Consider the following 18,302-nt stretch of genomic DNA (forward strand, 5'->3'; position numbering starts at 1 on the left):
ATACTCGAATGAATGATTTACAAAATTAAATTTACATTTATGAACGAATTCATTAAAATAAGACTATATAGTTATATATTACGTATATCATAATTAGACCCAATAATTAAAGTGAGTACCGTATTTTGAAAATATTACAACTATGTGCAAAAAATAAAGTACCGTTTTATAGAAGAGAAAATATTACTTTTCTATTTCTGAAGTGCCTTGTTTGAATATAATGAGTTTGTATTCTTTCGCCATTATTTTATCAAATATGGTATTAGCTATATATAATAAATTACAAAATTTAAGATTGTAAGTGTAATAAAACATCACATTTTCAGCATATAATTATTATCCAGAATTTGTTCAGTTTTAAAAGTTGTTTTTATTTATATGTATAGTTAGATACATCATTATTATTATCAGCTTAAAACTACTTCCTAAACAACTGTGTAGTAAACGCTATAAACGACATAAGTACATATATTCAATAAGTACCTATATATATCTAAGTATAATGATTTGAATAATTAATTTGAATGTTGCAGAGTTTCGAGATCTTGATATTTTCCATTGGTCTCTCTTCTTACATATTGAGTAGATCGCAAAGGATAATCTTAACTTCTTATATTTCTAGCAGAAAAGATAATGGTATATTTTAGATATTGTTGTAAATTTTACATTGTTATTTAATTTTAATAAAAATATTACTGGGAAAACTCTAGAGAAATTCATAAACGTTTGAATATAAGGAGAACTTGCAAAAATATTATTGTTTATGTACGGAATTATTTATAGTATCTCAAAAGAACATTCTATGTAGATTAAAAAATTGATTTCAAATTACTGTCTATTTTGTACCAATTTATTTTTTAATTTGATTGACATTAACTGAAGATTCAAATATAGCAAAAGCAATTCTTTTTGACTTATTATGGAAAAGATACTTAAAAATTATTTATTTGCAATACATATTACGTCTATGTACACGAGCCAATATAAATAAACAACATTGAAAATAAAACGAGGTAATGACATGTCGCTTTGCATTTTTCTTACGCCTTGCTATCTACCACGGTAAGCCATGAAAAGAGTAAAAGATATAATCGCTGTATATACAATGCATTCTTTTTCGTTCTTTTATGTTTACTCGCATAATTAATGTTATAAGCATCATTAAATGTATAGAACAATTTCATTAATCTCAAAAATCTGATGTATTTTAAATACATTTCTCCTTTTCTTTTTATATTTCGAGGCAGAATTGCTTTTTCAAAATCATTTAATTTAATTTATAATAAGTACCAGTAGCTACATAATATATTCTCTCTTAAGATATAAACAGTTCATATAAAAAAGAAACTATTAGTTTAGTGAAATAGTGTCGATAACGATTTATCTAAATTTCGTCTTTATAATCATAATAAGTGTCGATGATTAATAAATATCTTATTTTGCAGCATATTCGTCAACATTCAATAGTGAAAATAACGATGGAATCAAAATGGATGCATAGCCAATCCAAAATATATATAATAGGATTTTCTGATTGCTGCTTACTCGCCTGTTATATTTCTACAAATCCTAATTTTTCAATGTATGTTTCTAATTCACCAAAATTTTATCGATTGGTTTTTCCAAATTTACAACGTACGTAAGCATCTTGCATTCCAGCTGCTGCATGATTTTATTTCGCTTTTTGTACAAATATATGTATGATCATTCGTCGATCATAAGTTCAAAATGTACCATGCCATGTTGCTGATCTTTGGTTGCATCATGTTTTATATTCTTTGCCCAAGCTCGACATTTCACATTAATTATTCGGTTCCCTGAAAAAGTAAATGAGAATTTTTTAATAGGTCTTTCGAAAAAGAGTACTATACGAAGATCATAGTAGATAAATATGCTAAGTCTATTTATATATATATATACATATATATTATGTTCTTTCCCTGTAATATTCATAATATGTTATCTATCTATATCTTCATATATCAAACTATTAGATTCGAGCTTCCCAAATTTGAAGTGTTTCGAAATTCTGAAACATCTCTATTCTTGTTTGCATGCTATGTTATCTGAGGCTTAAAATATTACACCTTGTAAGAATCTTGCAGTACATTGTTCATAAATGTAATTCTATTGCACCGTATTGCTTGCGTATAAAGGTGTATTGACGGATGAAGTCAACTGCGAGGCGAGACAACATGTGTACGTAATTTTAAAACTGTTTGGCCGATGACACCTTTCATGTCACAATGCACTGGATTTTACTGGTTTTAGCTGGAGTGTATCATTTGCTTACCGTACACACAAACAGGTGGGTCAATAGGTAAGTAACTAGTTAATGAAATATAGAACGATCTGTAATCTAATTTTATCAGCTGAAAGCCGATCACTTTTCACGTGTCTCGGAAATTAACGAAATGTTAAGATTTCAAAATTTAGAAACTTTGTATTGAATATCTACCTCGACATGTATTTACAAGATAAAGAGGTTTGGGAGTTCATAATCGTATTTAGATAGTAAAGGGTTTCAAGATTTGGAATTTCATTTCGAAGATTTCGTCCAACAATGAGATCTGTTTAAACAATAAAGAGTTGTAATCTACTTACTTGCTGGCCGAAGAAAATGCACAGCAGCAACGGGACTTAAATAACCAGGAATATTTTGGTATGGATAATAATATCCTGGAAATCCGTGACTTTGGGGATAATAGTTCAGTTCACCAATTATTTCATTATCATGAGGATATGCACCTTCGCAAGATACCCACACGGTATTTAGCTGCAAGAACAAAAGAAGTAGGTATAAAATGCTATACTAATTGGCAAACTTTATCTTTATATATTTCTCTGCCTATATTTATTTTATATAATTTGTTCTATATTCAAATATATTCAATCATTTTTGCAGTACTTTTGAAATGTGTTTTAAATATCAACTGATACAATTAACTGACCGACTAACTAACCCATGAACTGTTGATTGATTTAATATGTTGCACAAGACTTGGTGGCATATCGCTCGGTAAATCTTTGGTGTCGTTATAATATTCTGGCACCCAACCGTATATCTGAAAAGTAACATGTTCATAAATTAGTTGATAAATACAGGCAAACGTTACAATAAATATGGTAAAATGATACTAAATAAAAATTCTACGTTAATTACGATCTAAATTCGATAAAGTCGTTCAAATTATTTTTATTTTTTGCACGACCAATAAAGTGTATTATTGGTGGAATCAGTAAGTAATAGAACCATAATATACCCTATTTAATTTAATAAAGACACAAGGAGCTGAGTTGTTGAAACCATATTGCTGACTAGGTGAGCAGGGCCCCCAGTTGTTCACATCAACTGCACAAACATGCCCAGGCTTAACTGGCGTGTTATAATTACAAATCTGTTGATTTCTACCGCCATTTGGTAATGTCGACGAATTAATATATTCTACGGAAAATGGACAATATTAATATCGCGATAATCCTTTAACATGTAAGTATTTAATTTAACATACGATATATTATATAGCTAACAAAATTATTGGTTAATGTAGTCATTCTACTATCGATATATGTTATAATTTACCTTCTAAAAATTTATCTAATAATCCCGTCCACTTCTGCACCGAGTTGGGATCTGATGAACTATACCAAATTAAGGATCTTTCATCAGTGTTTTCGGAAATCGGCCGAAATCCTAGACCTATGAACAGTTAAAAATATCCTATTGTTAGTTATTATATAATAATGGTATTCGCAACACTTTTCAAATGGCGAGTAAAACAAATTATACAAGATATTCTACCTAAGCATGAGTAAATTAAACATCTCCGTTATTTTCAAGGATATGAAAAAGATTTATTTGTAAAAGTGATGTCGTATAGAGAAGACTATGCTAGTAATCACTTTTTGTAAATGGGAGATTTATGGAAATTTTAAGGTCAGCATAACATGAAATTAAATAAATCATTTTATATCGTTTTATACGATTGATGCGTTTGTTGTGCATGTACTTACTCTCTTTGATTATCGAAATTAGTGTTCATTGCATTTTCATGTAAGTGACCAGCATGATATAAGGAATAACGAGTTGATTTTCACTTTTATGAAGTATATTTATATTTTTTCAAATATATAGTAGAGAATATATAAATTTACCTGGATTGGTTCCTATTATACTTTCCTCCAGAATCCACCTTGGTTTTTCATAACTTAGTGTAGCTAACAGTCCTTTCATGCAAATAGCAAAGAGCAAGGCCAACACGCTGAAGAAGCAAGCATAGAATGCTCCAGTGATGGCTGGAATAAAATAGAAAATGGATCTGTTAACTAAACATTATTTTATTTTATATTATTGTACTCAATAAATTAAGGAAGAAGTTTTAGCTATTTCTATTCCACTTTATTACTAAATATTTTGTACGTGAAAATAATTTACCATTATGTCCTAAGTTGCTCGGTGCAATAGACGCAACTTGTATGAATGAAATATATGCAAATTATTTCAAATAATTTTAGCTTTTCATTTTGCGTAATGCAGCCTCAATACATGCACGCTAGTTATAAAAGCACGTGGCCTCGAAAATTTTCACCATTTCAACGATTGAAAGGAAAATATTTAAAGCGTGGGCACTGTGCCAAAGTCTGATCTAAATATAGTTCCTTTTTTAAGAGTAGTATACACCACTGTGATGGTTACTTCTGCTTCTTGTTCTTGATCGCGAACAATTTTTAAACGCATATTCATTTCCGATATATATATATATATATAAAATTAAACTTGATAGTACTCGAATATTAATTAAACGGCAAAAATTAAATTGATTACATTTTGTCACTATAGATAAAGCTGACTATATTTAATTAATATAGTATTGTTTCAATAGCATTCTGTTGGTAAAATGAAATATCAGAAATTAAAGTAAAGTAGAATAATACTGCGCCTGAAAATAGTGTGGTGAGTGCAGTTATAATAATTATAGGCTCAGAAATCCATATTTATCACAGTGGCTCAACCTGTTCTACAGGAAACGGAATAATCATTGTGTGTGTACACTGCACACATATAATGAAACATTTACAGATTCAAAACACGTTTCTTGTTTCGGTTGAATGACACGAAATGGGTAAAACCTGATTGCAACGTTTAACTAATCGTTCAAAATATTGGCATATCCAGGCAATTTGTATTTTACGCAAATTTTATATTTTATTGATAGACGTAATATGTAAGCAAGAAAATACATCTATGTTAAAATTGATGTTAGCCTTACGTACAATGGCACACGAGAAAAACAGTCTTTTAAATGTACTGTTTTGCAATTCTTATTTTCTGCTTTGAATGGGAGGATGAAGAAAATTTTTTCGTCAACATGTTCGCTAGTGGGTCTGCGCGTACAGTAACTAAGTAAATTCGCAGTAATTATAGTAGTTAAAACTTCCTATCTTTTTTCCCGTTTCCAGGGCTTAATTTATTATTTGTCGACTGAGTCGCAAAATTTAACGACACTGGGAACACGTGTGGCTATTTACGCATACGCGCTAACAACATGAAATGCGAGTGTTTAAAATTCAAATTGCTTCGGCCTTTATTTTTCCTGTTCATTTATACATCTAATACACTAATAGAACAGGAAGATTGTGGTTCAAACATCATTGCTTCAAGATAGTTGAAATAGTAGGAATTAGGATCGAACATTCTTTATTTGACACTAAAATAATAAAAAATAGATCAAATAATTATTTCGAATAAAGTAAGAAATACATTATAAATTCCAAAATCTTATCTGAGAAGTAAATTATTTTACAATATGATTTTTTGTAACAGATATTATAAGTATGTTGCATTTATGTTCTTACCGCATTAGAAGAGATTAGAAGCATTAATATCAATAAATCGTGACAGAGGTTACTTCCGCTCTAATAAATCTTATTCTTTCTTCTTCTCGCTCGCCTGTTCTTTCACTTTCCCCTTTCTTCTCTCTTTCTCTTTTTCACACACAGAAAATTTGATAAAAGTAAAAGGTATAAACACGTTTTCAAGGTAAATCCACTTACCCGTCACCGAAAGTTATAAAACCAAAAAACAAGTTTTGTAATGTACCTACTATATATTTTCTATTTAATTTATTGGGAAATTTATTATCTCCCAAATTGAGGAATATTCTGCGTAGTTTTTAATAAACTTTGTACACCAAGCTTATTAGCTTATTAAATATTATTGTTGTAGCTTATTGAATAAATTTTGTACATCAAGCTTTTATTTATTATTTTTATACAAAAATAAATCCATGGGTTCTACCTAGGCGGATAAAAATAATATAAATTTACACAAATCGATCTTGATAAAATTATACCTAATTCTATCGCGCGAAACAAGTAGAATGGTATGTATCGATATCGAAGGTTAATACCTATAGATATACGTAGATGATAATTCGCATAGGTTTCGAATGATTTATAGCAGAGATTATATAAACCTTCAATTTAAACTTAATATATAACATCGATATACACACGCATACACGTCACAGAACACCAATTATTTTTAGCATATTTAACACTAATATTGACATTCTACTTGAGTTTTAAAAGACGAAAATAACTATTGCATTAATGTTGGATTAAATGAAATTGTATGGGTGAATTATGCTATAAATCGGTTGTAACTTTTCAAACAGGTACTGAGACTCTAATATGCAGTTATTCCTAATGCAGTTTTGATTACGTGTTCGGTTAAGTATATATTCAGAAGCAGCATGCACATGTTTCTTTGCTCGATAAACTATTCAGGACTTGAAGTTGATACTGGAAAAGGTTACTTTTTTGCTATCAGATCTATAAAAAAGTACATTTTTTTGTTGATTGATTGTTTTGATTTATTTTATCCGATAAAAGGTCGATAAAAAAATGTATATGAGAAAATTTGATATACGATCCGAAATTATTCAACGCAATAAAAATTCAAATTTTTGCTTACCATTAATCGATGTTCGCGTCTTACGCTCTAAAATAAACTTTATATAAAATTTAGTCTTCGTGAACCTGAATTTATTACGTACATACATACAGGTAATATTTGAAATGCAATTTAGACATGTTGATTGCTGCTAGTCATCTATATTATGTTAATACGTTTTAAGATTCGTGTAGTATTTGCGTAATGCCGCTGTGGAAACTTTCCACTTTCTTTTTTAATATCGATGTACTATTTATCGATGTACTATCGTATGTCACCAGATATATAAATTATCTACCGTTAGGTATTCTGTAATTAAAGGGAATATTACTCAGATGGCACTACAAGATAAGTTGTAGTGGCTATGTACCGTGTAATTATTTTAACCTATCGGCGTTTAAAAGTACAGCAGTTTAAGCGAAAAAAAATGATTGTGTTTTATCTTCTATATAAATAATTTAAGAAAACGAACAATTATTGAATTAAGAATGCAATATAAAATATTACGTATTTTTCGTAGTAGTTATAAAAATTCAACGTATCTATGTGTTACTTCGTTCTATTTTTCTTTTCTTGGTTTTCGCTGACTGAAATGTAACAAAGTTTGAAGGTATGTGAACGTATCGAAGCGGTTTAGAAACAAATAAAGTAAAGTGAAGAAAGTGGAAAAAGACATTTAAACTATCCTAAACGTGTGTCAGAATCGATCATTATCAAAACTAACAGTGTGTTCTTCAGCATTATGATAAAGTAATGAATTAAAGTTCAACGAAGCTTTAAAAACTTGTGTAAGAATCTGTATAAGTGTACAAGCCGGATTAATATAATTTCTACTTTCTTATCGTAACTAATATAGAGCAGTTGAGAGTTTCAATGCCATTGATAACAATTAAATCTGTTAGTATTATATATAGTACGTCTTTCAGCTATCTTCGAACTTTTTATCTAGTTCGAGCTAACGCGAATTCTATCGTTTCTTTCATTCCGACTTAACCTCGCCGATACTTATTTCCGGTCTTCTTATTATTGCAAACAAGATACACACACACACACACACACGCGCGCGCGCATGAATCTTTGATACATTTTACAATGTATCAAAAACAGAATACGAATGTGCGTATTTATATAAAATGCATTAAATTTCTCTTTTGGATAAGCGCGAAAGACAATCGGATTATGAGAATACTACGAACTCATCCCGTTGGTATGTAACAAAGTCAAGGAAGCCCTAATTCTCGGTACTTGATTTAAACATTCAGCTTGACTTCACGCTTATTTCGCTGACATAGGGGTTAAGAATTTCAAAAATGATTTACCACTAAAAGGTTACTAACATATAATAATATAATAATATCAATTCGAATTAAAACGACAGAGCACAACAGGATCGAAACGCGTCTATGCAGCTCGAAGCACATGCTATTCATGCGCTCATATAAACATACCATTCGTCCAATGGTCTCTAATCATTAAATTATAAGAGAATAATTACCCCATTTCTTCCCCGTGTGGCCGCAGTAAGTGCCTTCGACTGGATCGTGAATGCAATCTCGGAGAGCTTCCCAGCGCGTCTTTTGGTCGGGTGCTCGCTTGTAATCGATCTCATAAGTACCATTCTGCAATTGCTTGTCCGGCATGTTCACCTCAGCGACTATCTCGTGCAACACTTGCGCAACTCTATCACTCGATTTTAACGCGAATCTCTCGATAAAAAGACCTTTCGATCGTGTCTCAACGTTATATTTATTACGTATGAAAAACGGACCCAATATGAAAAACTGTAAGCTCGGTTCGTCTCGTTCAGCGAAGTTGTTGTATTCCGCTTGAGCTGAAACAGCTCACTGCTCTCGCTATCTCGGAGACAGCTAAGCGATACCGCGTGTATCCAAGCTCGGTAGCGGTGGCGCAACCACGATCGGTCGCGGCCCTACGTCTACCGATCGAGTAGTGGGAAACGCTAAGATATATCACAGAGCCCACACTCGTTGCTTTATGGTTGACTCAGACCTAGCTGCCATCAAGAGCTCCTTCCCCCGGGTTTTGTTTCATATCAATCGATCAGTCTCATGACTGGACCACCATTTGACCGGATAATATACGTATGCAATATTTTCTTATCGGGTAAATAAAGCTACATACTCGTTAGACCGGATGTTACGCGCAAATCGAAGATCGATTTCCTCCGCTATTCCTCTCTTCGAGACTATCGTATTACTATAATAATTTTATTTGAATTATTTAACCTTGCTGTATTCTTCTTACTTCTTCATTGCGTTTGTATCTCTTCGAAGTTCTGTTCCACAATTGAATTGGCGTTAAAACGGCTATGATGAAATATATTGAACTTTGAAAGTCCCTGTATAACGCTCGTAACAGGACGAATCGCAGTATGTTCTCGTTTACGGAAAATACCATTTAAACATCGTTGATATTTTAATATACAGTGAATACACAAGTAAATCATCGAGTATTTTCTGTACGTCATGTATATCGATGCAATTTATGCGTACTAGGTTTATGGAAATTATCAAGAATTCGTACTATTCTGTGTAATCGATTGATAAGCTATTTTATTTCAGATGATGGCTTTTAAAATTTACATTTAAATCGTAATTTTTATTATCACTTACTAGCTGGTAAATTAATACAGCAAATACAACTTTTTCGTAACTATGTTCGAAGTAAAAAGTGTATTTACGATTCAAATTTACTCTACAAATTGCTATCTCATATTTTTAATCGTCACCGTCAATTTCATTCACAATTTCTTAAATAGTGATTTATTAATTCGTATTGTACCTCGTTTTCATTCAAATGATGAAGTATTAGATTTTATCTTTTCGATTTTAGATTATGCAATCGCGTACAGATCAGAAGCAGCGAAGGTCAAACTATTTCACGTGTTTCTTATCGTAAGATACATAAAACATACTGTGGATCACGCTTTACTGTAAATTGGATTTCACACGTTTTAGTTGGAATGAATCTCCCTGCATGGCCACGCAGAAGGTCGAATATTATTGCAATTAAATGACAAAAATTGAATTGCCGACGTGCAAAATTTTTTCTTCGCATTTATCTTTTATATTCTTATACCTATTTAAAATATTTCGTACGATTTTTTATATCATAAAAATAGCAAAAAGTTCTTATCGCCCTCCATGATTGTATACCGAATTTAATTCCCTAATAAAAAATTAACTTGTCATTAAACAAACGAATTGTTAGAAATAGTAAATTGCCAATAATTTTCTCTCTTGTTTTACCTGTCATTATTTGAAAATCTAATGAATAACGGTGATATTGTTCGATATTGTAAGCCCATAAATAACATTCCACTGTCACTAGTCTATTTCCTGCAGTAATTGCAAAAATAATAATAATAAATAAGTTTGCGAAGTAGAAGCTTCATACTTACGTGTTAAATTTCTAAATTTTAATGCGACAATAGGAGACAGATAACCTGGCTGTCCGGTAAAAGGAAAATATTGGACTGGAAATGCAGGATTTGGAATGTATTCTATTTCTCCGATGTGTTCTTTATCAACGTTATTTGCTCCATCGCAGGATAACCAAATGTAAGGCTTACAAAAAATACATTTAAATATTTCGCTTATATTTAATAAGAGAAAATATGTACAATTAATGTATAGTTAATAAGAGAGAATGTATTCGTAAACATAATAAATAAGCAGAAATAAAAGAAATAAAATTATAGTAATACTAGCGTAAGTAAGAAAGGAAATTATAGTAATAGTACTAATTATAGTAGTTCATTTACTAAATGAAACCTTTGTAGATTCTCGTACTATTTTCTTCAATTTATCTGGCATATGATCTGGCAGATTCGAAGAATTATTATAATATTCAGGTATCCAATCGAACCTCTACAACATATATATATATATTAATTTGAATATTAATTATGATATATATCATATATTTGAATATGTGCATTTTTTCACACTTAAAAATTTTTTATAAATGCAGATATAAACATCCGCAGTTTATACTTATGAGAAAATTACTTTATTAAATTTAATAAGAACACAAGGTTGGAACGGTTTTGTATATCCGTATGGAGGCTTGCTACATATTCCAAGAGATTTTATATCAAAAAAGCAAGGTTTCTTATTATGATTTTTCTTCGCATGTTTATTCTGACAATATGAGTCATAGTTCGACATATTCTTATGATATTCTAAAATAAAAAATGTTAAGAATTATAAAATCTTATAAACAAGAATGAGTAAAAGGTGAGAAATGTTACTAATAAACTATGTATATATATATATGTATCGCAAGATACCTTGTAAAAAATCAGACAAGGCTCGAATATATCTGTCCGGCCTGGTGCTGCTAAGCAAATTGCTCACGGCAATAATGGGTGATGCAGCTGATATGCTGTTTGGTTTAAAAACTATTCCTTTAGAAAGATTTTACTTAATATGAGTGTCCATATTGGGTGCATTATTAATTAATTTAACATTATTCTTGTAAATAATCTTGTGATGAATCAAGTTACAAGAATAAAATGCATCCATTGTTGAAATATTATACAAGATAAAAATTTATTGAAAAATAAATTATTTGATTTTTATGTTTGCAAATAATTTTTGCAAAATTATTTTCTTTTAATATTATTGATACCTGGACTACCAAAAGCAGAACGGGAAAGACGTACGCTCCTTGCGGAAATAGATTGTGTAATTTGACCAGAGTATTGAAAAAATGGTCTATCTAGTTTAGAAACATAATCTATACTGATCTTCATTTGTATTGCGAATATTGATCCCAAAACGGCAAAGAAGAACAAATAAAATATTCCTAGTTGACCTACATTTCAAATATATGTTTTACGTTAACACGTTTAATCGCACAAGGCTATAATTCTCCATGAATCATAACATAACAAAGCGTACAAAAACCGGATGTAACTAAATTAATACAATGCATCAGTCGTCACATTCATTTCTATGATCATCTCATAAAATTTTATTTTTTCCGAACTTTGCTGAGTTATGTGAACAGAAATATTAAATTGTAGCATAAAATAAAAATAGAATGCTTGTTCGAATTATTCATGACGTTACCCCATTCTTTCGCTGTTCTATCAAGAAATGCCTTTCGATTATTATCCCAAATAAACCGCAGAAAGTTTCGAAGAGGTCCTAAATCGGGTTGCGGTATTCGACTTTTATAATACTCTTCATCATGTAAAATTACCATATCGAGGACTGATTTATATCTTCAATTTGAAGTTATGAGAGGAAAGTTGACGAAAAAGTTATTCTAATTTTTGAAGTTAGTTATTTTTAATAATTTTTTGTGCATTTATTTTGAACTGACTTCAAGGAAAAATACATTTTCGCGCGGATAGACAGATTTAAATATTTCAATGAACAAATATATATGTGTTAAAAATAATTCCATAATTTGCATATATAATAGTGTTAAGGAAATATATATGAGCAATATCTTTATCATTGATTAATCTTCCCTTACATTGTACATTTTTTAAACATTTTCTTTTCGATATCATATAGGAAGGTTCCTAGAAGTCGTTAGAAATAACGTTAAACCAGTTAAACATTACATGAGAATTCCCCTTGAAGTGTAAGGTGGCCTACATAGTTGCATATCGCATGTATCTTCGATTCCATGATTCGCGTCAGTTTCGGGTAGTTGGATTGTTACGGTATGGCTGATGTGGGTCTAAGTTTAGATGACATAATTAAAAAATCAAAATCATCAGGAATGAGAAGCAGAGGTGGAAGGTGAGACAATTTTAAAAAATCAGTAATAAATTTGACTCTATTGTGACTGCTAATGTTATCGATTTCTTCATAACCTTAAAAAAATGAGTCTGCAATTATCAAAAAGAAAATTTCGTTTTTAAAATATTATCTGGCAACAATTTTCAAGATTTTTCATTTCATGCATAATGTTGTTTTCTTTAATCAATTTTTCTGTTATTTTATTGGTTCGACAGATTTATTTCATAATTTGTGATTAATGAAAAAATACATTTTAAGTTGGAAGCTTTTCTATAGTGTTGTCAGGAATAAGTAAAAATTTGTATTATTTTTTTACAGACTTTGTAAATAATCGTTATTTATATATATTTTCTCATTTTTTCGTTTCAGTAGTATACATAGTAATTACTATTTTCTATAAAACAATGTTGTAATTTGATTAACCTTTGTTTATTGATATCTAACCTTAATCTGCATAATTATTAGTATTTCAATATGACATTATATTATGCAAACATTTATTCTTAGAAATGCATTACAGAAATTAAATATAATGAGCATGAAAATTAACTGTTACTTTTCCATGTTCTATATAGTATCCGAAGAGGTATTAATAGGGGTGCACGTGCTAATGGTTCACTAAGAGGACGAGGTTCACAAGTTATTACAGATGCACGATTTAAAATTATACAAAAGAATCGGGAGAAACTTACAGATGCAAGAGATAAACTTGCAGAAATTGCCAAACAAAGTGATGCCAGATTAAAATTGGATAAAATTCGTGCATCACAGTTTAAGAAAATAAAAGCACAGATACCTGGGATATCTCAAAAAACAGGTCGTAATGGAAGACTGTCTTTATCAACTAATAAAGTGCCTCCAATTATGCCACACACCGTAGCACCAAATATTCCAAATAATTATATGCCACCATCCACTAGGGCAGTGGGTTATAGGTCACATCCAATTGCAGAAACTCATTACATGGGTGATATGAACATGGATTTTATTGATGGTACAAAGAAAATTGGTATACATATTTAATTTTGTTTGTAGCGATCAACGTGCAAGATTATTTAATGTTTTTCTGTATTTTAGATTATATGATGGAGTCAGCACCTTTAAGAAGAACAGTAAGTAATGAATATGCTCCTACACCACCCCCGCCTCCTCCAGCTTTCAGTATTAAACCTACATCTTCATACACATGGGTAAAACCAACAAGCAGTAATGTAATAAGAATTGTACCTTCTCGTAAACCTGACGATGATCGAGAACGTGAAAGAGCAAGAGATTATAAAGTTATTGCACGTTTTCCAATGGTAATTGCTGTTACATATACTGCTGTTTGTCATGTTAGTTCTTTAATTTTGGACTTTTAAATTATTTGTAATTAATGATTTCAGGCAAAACCTGCTTCTCCCTCATATAAGGAAGATTGGAGTTTTGGTACAAAGTCAAGGTATATCTTTTTATTGATTTTGTTCAAATTTATTGTAACAAATAAAGTAAAAAAGTATGTAACAAATAAAATTTTTTACATATAATATTTGACTTATTGTTACTTTTACAGGACTATATTAGCAGAAGATGCAACAGATTCAAAGTATTATGATTCAAGAAGTCATAGAGATATTGGAGTAAAATCAAGACTAGATTCAGTTCCGAGTAAATCGCGAAATATAGGTGTTTTACCTCGATCCAAGACAAGCTCCACTTCGTCGTCACAATCAACTGGTTATCGGATTGTAGTATCAAATTTACAAGCAAATGTCACTCAAGAAGATATCAAGGTATAATCGAGTCAGGAGCATTAAGCGTATTTAATTCTAGCTCAACTAAAAAAGAAATATTCGTATATTACAGGAATTATTTGAGGATGTAGGAGAATTATTAGTATCTAGATTAGTACGACCAGGTACAGCAGAAGTAATTTATAAAACATTAAAGGATGCTACTAAAGCTGTTGAAACTTATCATAATAGACAGTTAGATGGACACCCTATGAAGTGTCTCCTTGTAAATCCACGACCAAAAAATAATCCAACTGGACCAGCCGTTAGGTCTCTTACAGAGTAAGTATAATATTTTGTTATTATGACGAAATACTATTATGGTAAAAGAATATTGAATGAAAGGCTTTGTCATATTTTGTTATGACCACGAAGTTTGAGTAACGAATAAATATTTCCATTTTTATGTACTTTTATAGATCCAGAAGAAGTGTTAGTTCAAGTTATGTACAACCAAGTTTAGGAGCAGTACACCGTGCATTGTTCGATGATTCTTAATCAAATATATTTCAATTTTAATCATAAAATGCCATATATAATGGCAAAAGTTTTTATTCTAAATATTTTTAAAACAGAAGGAAATAGAAAAGGAATCAAGAGATTAAAAGATGTACACTAAAAGCATGCATCTGGAGAATGGAATTCTGACTGGAAATTGTATTTATAAAATGTCATGTATCTTATTTTTAATCTATATTACAATTGAACGAAATTAGCTCAATAGCAAGTGAATTAAATGTTGTTATAACAGACAGACGCAAGAATGCTTATTGTACATTTAATATAGTCAAATAAAACAACAAGCATTTAGGAATTTTTAATACTTCGTTGTCAATGAGATCTCGAAAATTGAAGAAAAATGTTCGCATTAGATTGGAATTAAAGTGTAAAAAGTATATACTCGTCCTTCAGAGTATTTTATAACGTAACGTAATGGTAACTAAAAGAATAGCAAGGCTATTTACAGGATACTGTAGAGAAAGGAATCAGATGTTATTGCAATAGAATATGCTGACTATGATGAAGGTTTTATTTACTTGGTATAATAAGATGATCACAATATTGTTGTAATTTATAGCTATGAAATATAAAAGCTAATACTCTGTACATGCTATTAATGAAATGGACTATTGTGAGTTCTCTTGGAAATAGATATTAAGTTATGGGAGGAAGTTGGAACAAGTATTTGGAATAGTCGACAATTATAATTCAGCATAGTAAATGGCACATAAATAATTTTATTCCTGGTTACAACTACAATTTCTAAAGAAAAACGAACTCGCGAGGCACGACTCGATTTATCTTACTCATAAATCTCTTGCAGATATTATTGAATATATTAAAGTTATGTACCTTGGTTACCCACACACATTCACATGAAAAAACATATACAATTAAGATACAAAATATAATAAAAAATTAATGTCAAATAGTTTAATATCTAGTACAGACGTTACTCACAATCGCTTCTCTTAGATATTCACAAGGTAGCACTGATTATCAATACTGAATAATTATTTCGGAAATAATTTAAATCATGTTCTAAGTATTTAAAGTATATAAATACTTAAAAAATTTGGAACTTAATCTCATTTGACTATATCTTACGTATAAAAGTTTCTTCTTCATTTAAAGGTATCGCGTATATGAATATTTTAACTTCTACGGTGATTACTCATTTTAGACCTATTTGGCAATCGAAGAACTTCTGCGTAAGACATTTCTAAACGTTTTAATCGAGCGACTTCTTCAGACGCAGTGCTCGGTTTATAGTCTCTGTACTCGAAACTGCTGTTCTGTTGATCATTGTTGTTCTGTATGTACACGTTATTTGAATGTTTTCCGGAATTGGGTGATTCTTTCGTCTTATTCGCATAACTGTATCCATTACAGACGAGACTACCATTTTGATTGGCGATTGTGAAAGGTCTGAACTTTTTCTTTCCACCGCTGTTCGACTTTGGCGGAACGGACTTAGGGTTTGTCGTTGGAACCACATCAGGCGTCGTTGGTCTCTCGTTATACGACAATTTTCTATTAGCATTTTTCTTTGAGACTTTCTTTTTATAATTAAGCGCTATATAAACCGTGCGATCCGTATCTCGAATAATATCGTTTCTAAGTTTTGCCTGCGCAATCGTAGTTGTCTCGGTATTTTGTTGTTCTTTAACCCCGTTCGATGAGACAGGCAGTTGTACTCTGTAAGGCGGCTCAGATACCGCGGAGGAGAACATGGATGAAGTGACGCTCTGATTGTCGTCCGTAGTCTCGCTTGGAACGTCCTCTTGGAGTAGAATCGGGGATTGCTGTTGAGTTGTCGTACTCGTAGAATCATCCAGCAATGGTAATTTTTCTCCTTCATCTTTGGCTTCCGCCGCTCGTTTAAGGACGCTGAATATTTCGCTGAATAATTGCCTGTATTCCGGCGTTTTCCTAAATCTACTCTCGAACGGGCTGTTATCGTCATAAATGCTGAACTTGCAATCTTCTCCGTCCGCGATAGAACAAAGGAAGGAGCCGGGCCTTCCTTCCGTTTGCGTCGCTTTATTGCTCGTCTCGTCCGAGAATCCAGAAGACGAAGTCTCGGCTTCGGAGAAGTCTGTAGGTGTAGCCGAGAGTATCTTCTTACCGCATACTTCAGTTTTGGCACGTGCAGCGTTTCCATTGGCAGGTTTCGTCGGCTCTTGTTGAATCTCTGTTTCCAACGTCGGAGTATGAAAGCTGTTAAATTCGCCCGACATCTCTAGTTCTTCTTGCAACGACATAGGCGTTGGTACGCTGTCCTTCCGTCGTAGAGCCGAACGTCTTTGGACCTCTAACAAAGCTTGGTACTTTTCTACTAGTACTCTGTAGGGATTCAAGTCGCTTTGTCCTTCGTGTTGTTCGTTCGTATCCTGGAAGCAAAATATAGTCGTTTTATAGGGATTTCGTGGCAGTGTCATAAATCTTCAGGATTAATGCAAAGTAAAACTATGAAAAATATCAGACGTAACGAAATATGTAGTGGGTAACGATACTCAACTCTAAGATTTTGTTCCTTCAATTAAAACTTGATTTTGATATATAATAAATTAAAATAATGGTTTTTTATTAGCTCGTAGGAAAAATTGATGATGTAACGATTCATCAGCATGAAGAAAATATAGTGGAAGTTCGTGTATATCAACGGAATTGTAGTAGTGCCTAATTAAGAACTTTAACTGAGCTTCTTATTATTTAAACTAGCGTTGAGCATTAATCATATAATAAGATGTGAACAATAGGGGCATCCTTTCCGACATTATTACGTTTTTAAGAGGAAATGCCTCGCGAAATCCCCTCATATAGACTCTTATTAATCGAACGAAAAATCATAGGTGGTAAGGAGAAATCTTATTATATGAACGACCTATGTCCAACTTGTATGAACCAACTAGCCTCCCAATAGTTTCATATAAATCTACATCATTTAAAAGTGCAAGGATTCTTAGATGAAAGGTACAGGAAACGCCAGATTTATAGGATGTTAAATAAAAACAACGATATTTGTTGTAAAAATATGTTTTATTCAATATCATATAAATCTGGCACTTACATTGTACAATGCAATTTTAACAAATAACAAGTCGACTAGATATGCTAACAAATTGGTTCATGCTCGAAGTTGAACTAACAACTTCAGAAAGTAAATGTGGCGAAGCAAACTTAACTGTAAAAAAAAATAAATAAATAAATAATAAGCAACATCACCAAATCCGACCTATTCGAATTTTACACCATAACTAATTGCACATGGAAATAACTTATTCCCTAATT

At 31.3% G+C, this 18,302-nt stretch overlaps 4 protein-coding genes across 8 annotated transcripts in view; 1 reads left to right on the forward strand and 3 right to left on the reverse strand.

Annotated features, from left to right (window-relative positions):
- Positions 1 to 350: 350 nt before the first annotated feature.
- On the reverse strand, positions 351 to 8,897 carry LOC122565988 (sodium/potassium-transporting ATPase subunit beta-2-like). 2 transcript variants are annotated; one of them, XM_043722631.1, is made up of 7 exons: positions 8,451 to 8,894; positions 4,156 to 4,296; positions 3,584 to 3,700; positions 3,264 to 3,445; positions 2,964 to 3,065; positions 2,605 to 2,776; positions 351 to 1,817 (listed from the first exon to the last, which is right to left on the reverse strand). In XM_043722631.1, the coding sequence occupies exons 1-7, from the start codon at positions 8,593 to 8,595 to the stop codon at positions 1,705 to 1,707; spliced, it is 972 nt and encodes a 323-aa protein (XP_043578566.1). In that variant the 5' UTR covers positions 8,596 to 8,894; the 3' UTR covers positions 351 to 1,704. The 2 variants fall into 2 exon arrangements, with proteins under 2 accessions (XP_043578566.1, XP_043578567.1); XM_043722632.1 differs by lacking the exon at positions 4,156 to 4,296 and having other exon boundaries at positions 8,451 to 8,897.
- Positions 8,898 to 9,998: 1,101 nt separating this feature from the next.
- Positions 9,999 to 12,187, reverse strand: LOC122566103 (sodium/potassium-transporting ATPase subunit beta-1-like). The gene is made up of 7 exons (XM_043722848.1): positions 12,052 to 12,187; positions 11,609 to 11,794; positions 11,268 to 11,384; positions 10,987 to 11,159; positions 10,750 to 10,845; positions 10,377 to 10,542; positions 9,999 to 10,314 (listed from the first exon to the last, which is right to left on the reverse strand). The coding sequence occupies exons 1-7, from the start codon at positions 12,185 to 12,187 to the stop codon at positions 10,145 to 10,147; spliced, it is 1,044 nt and encodes a 347-aa protein (XP_043578783.1). The 3' UTR covers positions 9,999 to 10,144.
- A 392-nt stretch (positions 12,188 to 12,579) lies between these two features.
- Positions 12,580 to 15,330, forward strand: LOC122565987 (polymerase delta-interacting protein 3-like). 2 transcript variants are annotated; one of them, XM_043722629.1, is made up of 7 exons: positions 12,580 to 12,735; positions 13,311 to 13,744; positions 13,813 to 14,036; positions 14,121 to 14,176; positions 14,288 to 14,507; positions 14,581 to 14,789; positions 14,927 to 15,330. In XM_043722629.1, exons 1-7 carry the CDS (start codon positions 12,659 to 12,661, stop codon positions 15,003 to 15,005), a joined length of 1,299 nt encoding a protein of 432 aa, XP_043578564.1. In that variant the 5' UTR covers positions 12,580 to 12,658; the 3' UTR covers positions 15,006 to 15,330. The 2 variants fall into 2 exon arrangements, with proteins under 2 accessions (XP_043578564.1, XP_043578565.1); XM_043722630.1 differs by having other exon boundaries at positions 13,311 to 13,729.
- Positions 15,331 to 15,725: 395 nt separating this feature from the next.
- The window catches only part of LOC122565986 (cerebellar degeneration-related protein 2), a 39,749-nt gene continuing 37,172 nt past the window's right edge, over positions 15,726 to 18,302 (reverse strand). For all 3 annotated transcript variants that reach the window (XM_043722626.1, XM_043722628.1, XM_043722625.1), the window contains exon 7: positions 15,726 to 17,401. In XM_043722626.1, coding sequence (XP_043578561.1) covers positions 16,163 to 17,401 — 1,239 coding nt within the window. In that variant the 3' untranslated portion in view covers positions 15,726 to 16,162. The remainder of the gene's footprint in view (positions 17,402 to 18,302) is intronic.

The sequence above is a fragment of the Bombus pyrosoma genome, linkage group LG3 (genome assembly GCF_014825855.1).
Source record: "Bombus pyrosoma isolate SC7728 linkage group LG3, ASM1482585v1, whole genome shotgun sequence".
In the NCBI taxonomy this organism is placed as follows: domain Eukaryota; kingdom Metazoa; phylum Arthropoda; class Insecta; order Hymenoptera; family Apidae; genus Bombus; species Bombus pyrosoma.